The sequence below is a fragment of the Strix aluco genome, chromosome 19 (genome assembly GCF_031877795.1).
Source record: "Strix aluco isolate bStrAlu1 chromosome 19, bStrAlu1.hap1, whole genome shotgun sequence".
Classification (NCBI taxonomy): Eukaryota; Metazoa; Chordata; class Aves; order Strigiformes; family Strigidae; genus Strix; species Strix aluco.
Genome location: NC_133949.1, coordinates 7,948,324 through 7,961,175, shown reverse-complemented (window position 1 = coordinate 7,961,175; position 12,852 = coordinate 7,948,324). Strand labels below are relative to the sequence as shown.

Sequence of the window (12,852 nt, the reverse complement as noted above, 5' to 3'; positions counted from 1 at the left end):
TGCGGGGAGAAAACAACCCCCAAAGCCTTACACCAGCTTACACGTTCAAATAATACAGCTTCTCCTACATATCCCTCATAAAATTTTCTGAAAAGAGGGAGAAAGACCCCAGTTAAAGCCCCGGGCTTGGCAGTAAATGCTTGGGTTTGCATTTTGTGCTTTACAAAATGGAGCAGGACTAGTTACAAATAAAATACCACAGGAGGCAAACAAACTCTGGAAGTGGCCCAGAATAAAGGGGACTGCAGAGGAGCTCAAAAGAGCACTGGACCTGAAATCAGGGGCTGCCAAAATCAGATCATGGATGAGAAAAGGGGAAAAGAAATTCAAGTGAATGTTCACTCCCCCAGAGGTTTCCAGTTGCTGGGGATCTTGAGGAGCTGTAGGACCAGCAGCAAGTCGCTTCTCCTCGCCGTGATGCTGCTTTGTGCTCCCGTGAGCCCAAGGGCCCCCAAGGGAGCATTTAAAAGCAGCAGAAAATTTAACAACTGCATTGCTGTGGCTGTTTCCAAGCAAGTGGTGAACTGTGGCCTTTGCTTCCTAAGGAGCAGCTCTTTTGCTATGTAAAGGAGCACAAACTGGAAATGAGCAGCCCTGAACGCATCAGTCAAGCCAGATTCTGCTCCTCACCCGCTGCCTGGTGGCAGAAATGGCAGCGGTGGTTTTCAGGGGAAATAAAAATTTATCCCCACTTCAGGAGGGGTAACTGCAGGTTAGAGCTGTATAAACCCAGCCGGTCATCTGCTTGCTGGAAAAATAATTTGTCAGGCATTTATTAGGATCAGTTTATTCCACTGCTGGTTCCCAATGGAAAGAACATTTTGGAGCCCTTGTTACAGCTTAGGAGCGGAAAACAGGGAGCGGCCAAGAAAATCTGAAAAATCTGTTTGCTGAGGGACAAGAAGCCGCACTGGGCTGAGAGCAGGCAGGGGAGAGCCGCTGCCTCCTGCCCAGAGGACGCTGCCTGGCCCCAGGCTCAGGGGCAGGGGAAGGCAGCGGGTGGAGGAGCGAGCCCACAGGCACTTTGGGATGGGTTTTGATGTTTGGGGAGGTGGAAACACTGGGGATGGCTTTTGCAGCATGTGATCCCCTGGCTATTGTTGGGAAGGGATGGGGGATACATCCTCATCATCAGCTGCCCCTGCACGGAGCTGGGCGAGACCCACGTGCTGGGAAGAGCATCGGCAAAGGTGCTGCTAGCTGGTGTTGCACAGGGGTGCGAGCAAAGCCAAGGTTAAGCACGTAATATCCCCCACACTGAGGCCAGGCTAAAGCAAAACAAGAGTTTTGGTCCCACCAGCCCTGGAGGAGTGGGGGGTTTCTCTTCGTGACACCTAAGTGAGCCCTGGAACCCACCTCGATGCGCAGTACAAGCACAGGGCAGAAGCAAAACTCCAAAGCAACAGAACTGTTGCAGACCAATGCAGAGCCTCTCTGCAGGCAGTCCCCAGAGGAGAGGGGACATTGAGCTTCAGAGGTTAGTAGACATGAGTTCAGCCCCTCAGTCTTCCTCATTTAATTGAAATGCACTGATTGATAGCAGCTTATGACCTGGCTCACTTTTTAATGGAGATTCTGAGCCAAGGATCAAATTGGTTCTATAAATATTAATGAAATTAAGTCTGAGGCTGGGATGAATTATAGTTGCTCCACAGATGAGCAGAAGAGACCATGGAGAAGAACGTGCCTGGGATCACACAGCAAAGCAAAGGGGAGTGGAGAGTGCTCCAACCACTGGCTGAGCTTCTCATCTTCCTCCTTCCCAGACTTTCCCCACACTGGGGAGCATCACCTCCTTTCAAAGGAGGGGGAATAAACAAACACAATTGCAGAAAACTCCATGTGTGTAATAACGCACCAGGGAAAAGCCCCTGGCTCCCACACCCTGCCCTCGGCTGCAGCTCAGCAAAGCCCACATTTCCCCTGAAACATGTCCTGACATCAGCAGAATTGTGCCCCGGGCACAGCAGACATCTCGGCTGTCCCTGCCGAGGACACGGGGCTCAGGGAGCACTTTTCTGCCGGGGTTTGCAGTTGTTTGCAAGTCCCTTGGCACATTGCCGGCGGCGCGGCTCCCAGACAAGCTGCCGGCCCTGGGTCCTGCTTGGGGCGGGGGCAACAGTTGCTGGCCAATACTGAAAATGCACAGGCTTCAGAAATTTGGAGAATGAGCACGTTCTGAGAAAAGCCTTGTTCATCCCTATTCCCACACTTGCCATCTTCTCTGGATCAAAAGCAGGCTTGTTTTACTGGGACTGCTAACGAAGGGAGAGCCGAGCGCGGGGAGCCCCTTTGCTGGGCGGTGAGGTGGCGGTAGGCAGAGCTGGGGTGTGCACCCCCCACATCATATCGGGCAGGGGCTGGTGGCAAGGGACAGTGAAACAATTGCCCTGGCCCCCACCAAAAGCAAAGGACAGTCACCCAACTCTTGCAAGACCAGCATGGCCAAAAACCAGTGCCCGGCAGGTATCTCCATAGGCAGGGTTCAGTGTTGCTGCGAAACGCCACGGAAAACCCCTGTTTCTCCCCAGCTCACGGGGCGAGCCTGGGGTCCCCCAGCCATGGCCACGAGCTCAACCCTCCCACCTCCCCCCAACCATGCTGCCAGCCCAGGGCCACCCTGAAGCGGAGGGGACCCACACTCACATCTGTCCCTCGGGGGCATAGGTGGAGCCGGTGATGCTGAACTCGTGCAGGCTGCACTGGGCGCCCTCCGCCTTCTCCATAACGAACATCTGCAAGGGGCAAAGATGGAGACAGAGCATTAGGCAGTGATTTTTTGGCACAACCTGTGTGCTTGGAGATCTGCCAGCCGGTACTGTCCCAGCGATGGCCCTGCTGGCACTGGGTTCAGCCCCCACCCTGGTCGCCCACCGCTCCTGGCCGTCCACGGATCCTTCCAGCTCTCCCCTGCCTTTTTCATGTTCACCTCCTCCAGCTCTTTTTTTCCATCGGAGAGGAGCAATGCCGAGCCAGTTCCTAAGAAGGTGCTTGTGTTTTTCTTGGAGAGAGAAGGAGCCTGATCCAGGTTTCCACTCCTGCCCCAGCCGCCCTGGAAAGACCCTGTGGGGCAGGATCCGACCAGCTGCCCCTGCCACCCTTTCCCAGCCAGTTCTCGGCCACCAGCTTGCCCTGTGCGTTCCTGGGATCACAGCTCTGGGCACTGGCAGTGTGGCAGCTCAATAATAAAGCCCTGGGGAGCTTTAAAAGTCCCACACACTCTATTTTTAGTGATTTTTGTCTTTCGAACTCCTTCCAGTTTCACTCTTACTGCTATAGTGAGAGCAACAAACCCCAAAAAACCTAAAACAGAATAAAAATCCCCCTCTCCCCAAGCTCTCCCAGTCCCCCCTTGCCCCCTCCCAGCACAGCCCACCCTTTGGGGCAGCCTCCAGCAGGAGCAAGAGCAGTGCCCAACCCCAGCCAAGGCGACAGTTCAGCGATGCTCCTTTCTGCTTAATTGTAATTTTTGACCCATGCTGAAGCAAAAAAAGTAACATAATAAATAAATAAATTAATAAAACTGTTTTGACGAATGCGTTTCCCCAGCCACGACTGCCTGTGGGGAGCAGCCAGGAGGGAGGATGGCTGCAGGGAAGCGATGCTCTCCTCAGCTCCATGAACCTCCTCGGCAGCTCCAGAAAGTGAGTGTGGGGCCAACTGTCCCCCCTCCACCCTGTCTCAAACCATTATTTTTTCCTTATTTCTTTTCCTCTGGTTATTTGAGATGTTGCCCAGGAGAGGGAAGCAATAGATGCTGGAGAAATTGGGAGGCATTGCTCAGCACCAGAGATGCAACAGCTCCAGGTACCACCCACTTCTCTCTCCTCCGTGCTTCCTCCGGCAACTAACAGAGGTTAATTTACTGTTATTATTAATTATTGTTCATAATACAACGACACCCCACCAGTGCAGCCATGCTGGCTGGTGCGTGTGAGACCTCCCCACACAGCCTGGTATCCCCAGGTGCAAGCTTAGGGCCAAGCCAAGCAAAAAAAGGTCAAGCTCGGGGAAGCACGTTTACAGCAGGTTTAGCACCAGGATGCCTTGGTGGGTTTTCTCACCTCTGTATTTTACAGGTTTGGGCAAATCAAAGCAGGAGGTTCAAAGTGTACATCTCCTGTGTGAATACTTCTGAGCTCAAAGCAACCTCCCCATGGCTCTACTGCTTCATAGCTATTTGCAGATATGCTGATGCTGGGCTATTGCCCTCAGCTTCTTTCCCAGAGCCCATCCTGGAGCCCCTCAGCATCCCTGAAAGGTTTTGAAGAAAATCATGAGCCAAAGGGTTGCAGAAGAGATGACCCAGGTCCTCTGTTGAGGCTCTGAGCTCCTCTGGCAGGAAGTGCAAACACTAACACATGAAGGACCTCGAGAAACAGAGCTGAAACACATCCTGTCTCCTTTGGTGACTGATCTCCCTGAGATGACAGACTCCAGAAACTGAGGCAAAGTGCGGTGCCCAGTTTGAGACAACATCAAAAGGGACCTTCGAAGGCTAAGCATCCTTCATCTCTTTTTGAAATGTCTAATGACATTGGCCTTCTAGAGAGCCAAAATCTCCTGGTCTCATCAGAAAATGGACTCCTGCACTCAGAAACACCAACTGGACTCATTTATTAAAAAATCTGAAAGCATCCACCCTAGCCACTGATGGTTTTGCCTGATATGGGCCTGTTTGCTTTCAAATGCTCATGGCTACAAAACAATTACTACTTTCACAATAGCACTTTCTTATTAAAAAGGAAAAGAAAAAAAATAAATAATTCTAGGCCCTTTATTTTTCCATGCCTATTTAAAAAAGGTGCTGCATAACCCACAATAACCAGAGGTTATATCAAATTTCCTGCCTGCTCCCAGCTTCCGTGACTGGCAGAGTGAGGGGGTGGCCAGGGCATTGCAAAGGTGTTTTGGCAAGATATTTCGGCATATTTCCAGGCTGAAAAGGAGGCAGGTTTACAGGCAGTGGAAACAGTCCAGAGGAAATAGCTGTGTCTTAATCTGTAAAGACGATAGGTAGGGTTTCCATCACAAAAATAATATAAATAATAACAGGAGCAATAGAAGGAGGTGGCAAAGCTGCGTGCCACAGTCCTGCTGAGCGGTTTGGGGAGGCTGCCGAAGAGAGATGCTCACAGAGGGGCTGCCTGACCTCTTGCGCTGCCATGGTGAACACCAGCTCCAGCATCCAGCAAGGGGATCCCAGCCAGCATCACCCCAGGGCCTCCCTCTGCTCACATCCCTGCTATTAACCCTTTTAAAACCACGCCGGCAATTTGGGGTTTTCATGCAACAGAGAGATCGGAAGGAAAACGTTACTACGTCCTTATGAAGAGCACACCCAGCTCCAAAAGTGTTCCAGCCATCGCTCCTTCTGCCCTGCAGATCTCGCCTAGCCCCAGCTCTGTACCCCACACCCTGACGCTGCTGGTGTGTACTTTTAGAAAGCAAAGGGCAACGGCTGCACCATCCCCGGAGCAGCACATGGCATCCGGCTGCAGGCTTGCGGGGAAGAGAGATGCGAAGGATACATCTCCACATTTCCGTATTTTTGGTAGTATCTTTAAAAGAACGACTCATCAAAAGGCAGATGAGATAGGATTGCTGTCTGGAATAGTAAGAGGCTGTAATCATCAGTCATTTACCCATCAATCATCCCACGGATCAGCATCATTTTCCTCCTGCGCTGGAAGCAGTCCCGGCCAACAGGCGCCCACCAGCAACTGCCACAGCCGGCAGCTCAGCCACAGCCCCTGGGAAGCCCCCAGCAAGGTTCCCCACTAATTAGTGACTGGTTTAGACAGACAAAACTGCTGAATCAAGGCACAGTGTCCTGGAGATTAAAAAGCAAATAGTGCCTGCAGCAGCTCCTGGGCAGCTGCAACGGGGACAGGAGTTAGCACATCCAGGCTCTGCTACAAGGTTCATTGAAAATAAACCCTTTTCTGCTTTTGTTCCCCAAAACACCAGCCATCTTGAAGACAGCCAAACTCACCAGCCACCTCCCTCTCCCCGACATGAGGTGCCAGGATCTCCCCTCTCCAGCCCCGTCCTGCTCTGCCCCACGCAGCAGTAGCCCCGAGCCTGCACAGCCACACTCACATCTCCACTTCAGGTCCTGACTTTCAAATGCCACCTTTGTGCTCCTGGAAACTTAAGTTGTGATGCATAAAAGAGTGCTGCAAGTTTTAGGAGAGTGGTTTAAACGTGCAAGAGCTGCAATGCCTCTCTGCCCCCTTCTCCGCCTGCCAGACTCCCATCACTCCCAGCTGCACAGTTTAATGGCTGGGAGAAGGCTGGTCCTGGTTGCTCCGCATCGTGGGCTGGGGGAGATGGTGGTCCTGATGACCATAAGGTGAGCGACACAAACCCCAGGTTTAATCTGATTTACTAAGTGGGTTTGTGACTTTACTGCATTACTGCAGAGCTGTGACCTCGGGTAGACTCGAGGTCAGAGCAAAAGCACCAAAGTCTTGGCCACCCCAGATGGACAAGGCCCCCAGCACAAAACACTTCAGTGGGCACTTAACACCCACGGGCATTTGGGGGACACAGCTTCACCCCTGCTGACCACCTGGGATCCATACGTGTCTGCTAAGCTGGCTCAGCCAGCAGCCCGGCCACGAGACCCAGGCACCAAGCGAGAGCCAGTGGTGCAGCCTTTAAAAAACAGCTGAGGGTTTTAAAACAGACCGAAAGCCTTTCAAGAGTCACTTTACAGCTCTACAGATCTGATGCTGGCAGCGAGACGTAAAGGGCAAGCACCGCCCGGCAGCATACCCTGTGGCTGAGCAGCTGCACTCACCCAAATTTAATGTATGATTTAATTAAATCACACTCAATTAACACATTCTTCCAGGTTATCGATAGGCTTTCCTAGTTTTTTCACCCTGTGGCTGAACCAGCTGCTTGGTGCAGCACATCCAGGACATGCCAACGTCCGCCCAGCACAAATATTTACCCACCCGCCGCTCGGCAGAGCCGCCGGCAGCCTCCGTGCTGCCTGCGTCAACACGGGAATCCCTGTCCGTTAAACATTAACAGCCGTGTCTGTGTGTCCTGGGGCCAGCCTGGCTCTCGGTATCACTCCCTGGGAGTCAGGATTCAGCCAAGTGAATAACATCGGAACAGGGTTGTGAGGAGATGGAGTGGCGAAAACATTGAATTTTAAATTGAGGTGTTGGGGTTTTATTTTGCAAAGTTGCCGACTTCATTCCGCAAATGATGATCGATGCTAAAACTCTCTTGGGTGCCACTGCCCCACTTTGTCCCCCTCCTGCCCTCTCCCTGTCTCAGCATCACAAATCCTGCCTCTCCCAAATGCACCACACTGGGAGATGGTGGCACTTCTTCCCAAGTTCAAGGAGCAGATCCTCTGGTAGGAAGCGGTTTGGGGAAGGCATGGTCACTCCTACCTCTCCTTCTGCAGTCTGCAGAGCTAAAGAGACCCCAAACACTGGGGTCACCCTTTACGTGCTTCTCTGCATCACTGGGTCAGAAAATGGGCTGGTGGGAACCTCCTCGAGTGAGACATGGGTGGCTTGGTCACTGCCTCGTTCCAGCAGTGTCTCGTTTTAAACCATTTACAGGGCAGAAATACCAGACGTTTCCAGTCATCTGTAGTTTGTGCTGAGCAAACCAGTAGCCAAAGCCCACGGCCAGCTTGCAGCATGGTCACAGCTTCCCACCACACCACACAAGTGTCAGAGAGGAGGAACGGTGGCCAGGTCCATTTTTCCCCACAGCAACACATTTTCCAAGGTTTTCCTATAAAACCGACATGCCAAGGCCATGAAAAAAAGCTTTCCTGAGACTTGAGGATTAATGGGGAAACTGAGAAGTACTCAGATGGTCCAGGCTTTCCTAACAAGTCACCTCTCCATACAGCCAGGCATGCGGGAGCAGAACCCTCTGGTAGACCAGGAGCTTTCAATCTCTTTGCCAAACCATCCCAGGGCTCCCTCCATCAGAAATGCTTTTCAGTCCAAGCCAGAGCTGCACACAAGTGCTGATGGCAGACCTTCTGCCAGGCGGGCACGGGTAGCTGAAGTACCTTTTCACCAGGTCACAGGGACCTTCTCTTAACCCCTTGTATTTCCGTGTGAGCTTGTCACAGACCCACACATTGCAGTGACGCTCCAAGCTTTGGCCTCACAGGTCCAGGCTTTGTAATTTTGCATGGTCCAGGATTTCTCACTGGTTTGGTTAAAAACAAGGGAAAAATGGGCAAGAGAGCAGAGGAGGCCAACTGCACTGGCGTCTCCAGGAGCTCTGTCTCAATGCCACATCCCAGCAGGAAGAAATGCTCTCTGGAGAGGGAGCGCCGAAACAAATCTGCAACATGGCACCTCCAAAATGGTGTGTTCATGAAACTGAGTTTTCTAATTACAACCAGACCTAGAGAAGCCATAAACCTCCTCGCCCCCAGTCGGGCAGAGAGGAAGCTCAGGTCTTCCTACAAACCATCTTTCATGCTCACCTTCAAATTCCTAACATGAAACAAGTCTGATGAGGACAGCAAAGCCCATCACCCCAGGATGGGGATGGAGCAACGCAGAGCGCTCGAGGGCTTACAAAGCATCCCCCCTGTACCCCGAAATGCCCCCAGGACTCACCCGGCAGACGGACATCTGGTTGGTGGTGAGGGTGCCAGTCTTGTCGGAGCAGATGACGGAGGTGCAACCCAGGGTCTCCACCGAGGGCAGGCTCCGGACAATGGCGTTCTTCTTGGCCATGCGACGTGTGCCCAGCGCCAGGCAGGTGGTGATGACGGCCGGGAGGCCCTCAGGAATGGCGGCCACCGCCAGTGCCACCGAAATCTTGAAATAGTAGATGGCCCCCCGAAACCAGGAGCCCCCATGGACAGGGTCACTGAAGTGGCTGACATTGATGACCCAGACGGCGATGCACACCAGGAAAATCACTTTGGAGAGCTGCTGGCTGAACTCATCCAGCTTCTGCTGCAAGGGGGTCTTCTCGGGCTCTGTCTCCACCATCTGGTTTCGGATCTTCCCAATCTCGGTGTACACCCCTGTCGCAATGACAACCCCTACAGCCTTCCCAGCTGCGATGTTGGTGCCCTGGGAGGGAAGAAAGAGGCCAGAGTGGAGATGTGGGCATGAAACCGCTTGGCCTGAGCGGGGAAATGGGTCACTTGTTGTGGAAGGAGACACGAGATCTTGGTTAAGGGGAAAATGAGACATCCTGGGATTTTATATAAACCCACCCTAAAGCAGCAGGAGGCCTTCCAAGAGCTCTCTTGCCCCTCAGGGACTTGACTTTTGCCGAAGAGGAGCATGAGCAAGGAGGAAACCCAAATTTGCAATAGCTCAAGGCTCAACCACAAACCTTTTCCCCATCTATAATGTGTCCTACATGACAGAAAAAACGCCAAGATTGCCCAAGGTATTTAAGGGCATCATGTGCCACAGCCCAAATGAAATCCCATGGAAGCAGGTCCTCATTTTTATGGATTTGGGGCTTTTTTTATGGATTCAGGTTTTTCTCATGCATACACTCCCTTTCACTGCTCAGAGATCTCCCACGTCCATCAGCCTCTTCACTTAGCGACTCTTTGGAAAACCACAGGAGAGGTGGGGACAGGCGTAAGGGACTTACGGAGAAAAGCATGTTCTTCTTGTCCTGGTTGACAGCCCGGGGGTCGGGGATGGGGTCAGCATGTTTGATCACCGACACAGACTCCCCTGCCAAGACAAGAGGCAGGATGAACCACCTGCATTTCCTCTCCAGCATCTGCTCAATGTTGCTATGAGCCTGCATCACAATCCCCGCAGCTTTCTAAAGCAGCACTTTGCCACCAAACCATCAAAACATCCATTGTGGGGGTGTCAGAGCTGGGCCAAGGCACTCTGAAGATGAGGGCTGCAGAAGAACGACCTGTGTGGATCCCGAGGCCCCATTCAGCCCAAGTGGACGGGGCCTAACCCCCACGCCAGGGAGCCACTGGCTTGCAGCGCAGGTTTGCATGGTCAGATGGGGTTTGTAGGGCAGCACAACAGGAAAGGTGCCCAAAGCACTTCTGTTGAAGTTTTATATGTTGTTCTTTGCAGATTTGCCCTTTTGCTGCATCTCCTCTTGCCCTTGGAGAACTAAGTTAATACAAAGCCATGTTTCAAGGAGATTGGGCTCCTTCTCCTGTGTTTTTAACATTTTTTTTGATTGCCCTTCCTTCCCGGCTGCCATCTCCTAACTTGATGACTTTAAAAAATCACACAAGAGAGCTGAAATACTGGAAGCCCTTTTTGTCATCTGATCATTCACTGCCCTTCCCTGACAGCAGAGAGAGAGAATTTTTGAAATATCATAGATTATCAGCTTTCAGGGCTTTTCCAGTGCTTAAAAAAAAAGCCCCAAATATCGTCACCTCTCCCTGAAGTCACGAAGCCTCATGCACCAGCAGTCATCGTGTGACAGTTGCACAGGGGAAGCGTGGGCAGGGACAGCCCCTCTTGAAACCCCCCTTGTCTCACGGCACAGCCTCATGTTTTGCAGAAGGGATGGCCAAGCACCAGGCACATCTCGCCTATGCCATGACTTTTAGATGGTGCTGAGACCTCCCCAGGTCCTCAATCTCATTCTCCCACCCGTTTCCCACCCCAGAAAAGCGCTCAGCTCAGTGTCAGTCCCCAGATTTGGCTCAGGGCACATGGCAGAGGGAAATCTCTGCCTTCAGCAGTCGCCTGCACGTACCTGTGAGGATGGACTGGTCGACCCGCAGGGTGGTGGACCGGATTTCGATGATCCGGATGTCCGCTGGCACCTTGTCGCCAACTACAAGGGGCAAGAAGAGCAGAGCAGCTCCATCAGGTGGGACCAGCAGTGCCCGCTGCCCCAGGGAAGGGGTACAGTAAACCCTAAATGCTCTAGCATAGCCAGGCTCTGCCCCAAGGTTTGGGGCCAACAGTTTGCACCTCAGTTCCTGCTGCCTTCCCTCATTTCCTATTTCAACTGTCCAGTCTCCAGGGCAGCTAGTGGCTTTTGCTGTGAATCACTGTGTCCCTAGGTGGCCTGGGCACACGGCAGCACCCAGCCTGCGCCAATGAGGGGTACAGCCTGTGGTAAACCAGGGTCCTGCCCTGGGATGTCTCCTTTCTGCATTTAAAGCTTATTTCATTAAATTTAAACATCAAAAAAAGAAAGCTGGGAAGAGGCACTATCAGTTGCAGTTGGGCAGTGCAGGGATGGCATCTTGAGGAATTTCTAATTTTAGGGGATTACCTTGCACAAAAGCAGCCAGCCCAGGGAGTGGGCAGCAGCAGCGCTGCGGCCAAGGGGGTTATTTGTGCCATGCCAGGAACCCTCCCCCGTCCCCCATGGACCGACCACACGTTTCTAGCACCACCTTCCTCTGCAAAATTCAGCAGGACCAAGTGCTGCCCCTCCCTGCTGCACAGGGATGCTGCCAGGGCAGTGACCTGCCTGCCAGCCCTGCCCATCGCCTTCCCCAGCTGCCACCCAGGCAAAGCTAACCGTGCTTCAAGCCAGGTTTGCCAGGACAAGCAGAAAAGGCAGGAGCTCTGCATGGGGTGGCCAGGTGAGCAGAGGACCCGAGTGGGGGCCCAGCAAGGCCCCACATACCACCTGCCCTGGCTGCACCTCTGCAGTGACATGCACTCCTCCACCATGGCTGGGACCCCCTTAACCACCACTGGCAACGAGCACCCACTTCCCTCCTGCCAGCGAGCGGGCAGAAGGGCAGGCACCTTTTCTCTTCTTTTTGGAGCAGAGCCACTGCAGTTAGAGATGCAGGCATGTGGTCCTCGGGGCACGAAGCATCACACCCTCTGCCCTCCAGCCAAACCCCGGCCTGTCACCCCACATCACCTGTCCAGCCACCTCCCCATCTCTCCTCTTCCCTGCAAAACCCAAACAGCACCCCTATCTTGCTTCTTCCCTGCAAAAACCCTCAAACATTCCCATTTTGGAGCAGTCCAAGTCTCTCAACACCACTCTCAACCTCGTTTCAGGGCTCTGTGGGCTGACTGGAAGCTGATGACATTGGAAGACCTTTTGTGGCTGAGACAAACAGCCATCCATGGGTCTCCTGGCACGGCACAGTGCTTGTGAGTGAAAGCAGCCCCATCAACTGACAGCCACTGATCACCACCCACCAAGGCTCATATGCTTCCTTAGAAAACCCATTTAAAGCTGCTTTTCCCGCTGGGTTTCCTCCTCCCAGCTCTTCCTCCTGCTCCCTTATCAGCTGGATGCAACTGCGCTCCGGCACTTCGGAAATATTGAGGCCGAGAGCGTCCTGGCTCGCAGTGCCTTACATCACGTTACACAACACTGCCGGCTTGGCCGCTAACGATGGTCTCAAATCCCAGACTTTAACGAGCGCTTCCTCCCAGGGCTCGTAAACCCCCCCCCCCGAGCGCAGCGGGAGGGGGGCTGGAACTGCTCCACCACCCAGCCATTTATTCCAGCTGCAGATCCGAGCGCTGTGGGATGTGGCATGCAACATCTGCTGTCCTGACAGACACGCATCACTCCCCGTTACACTCATTTTTGGGGGGTCTGAGATGGGGGGTGCTGAGCATAGGGAGCCACTGAACCCCCCAAAACGCTCACTTCGTGCATAGACTCAGACATCGCATCTGCTCAAGGGAGCTGGAGCACCTTAAAGGGAGCAAAGAGCTCCTCTTCCTCCCTGGGAAAGGCGGGGGAGGGTTTGTAAACATTATCTAAACCTGCAGATGAAAAATCTGTTGCCAGCATCTAGAGACAGTGTTGAGCCCCGGTGCCATGGGGGTAGCATCCACTCAAGGGCAGATAGTGCGGCGGCATCCCAGGAGACTTGCGTGGCGCAGGACAGATGGACAGACATACGGA

General features: G+C 53.1%; 1 protein-coding gene across 4 annotated transcripts in view; it reads right to left on the bottom strand.

Annotated features, from left to right (window-relative positions):
- ATP2A3 (ATPase sarcoplasmic/endoplasmic reticulum Ca2+ transporting 3) overlaps positions 1 to 12,852 on the bottom strand; it is a 59,712-nt gene that overhangs the window by 20,209 nt on the left and 26,651 nt on the right. For all 4 annotated transcript variants that reach the window (XM_074844881.1, XM_074844882.1, XM_074844883.1 and 1 more), the window contains exons 6-9: positions 10,711 to 10,791; positions 9,619 to 9,704; positions 8,616 to 9,080; positions 2,647 to 2,735 (exon numbers count right to left, since the gene is read on the bottom strand). In XM_074844881.1, coding sequence (XP_074700982.1) covers positions 2,647 to 2,735; positions 8,616 to 9,080; positions 9,619 to 9,704; positions 10,711 to 10,791 — 721 coding nt within the window. The remainder of the gene's footprint in view (positions 1 to 2,646; positions 2,736 to 8,615; positions 9,081 to 9,618; positions 9,705 to 10,710; positions 10,792 to 12,852) is intronic.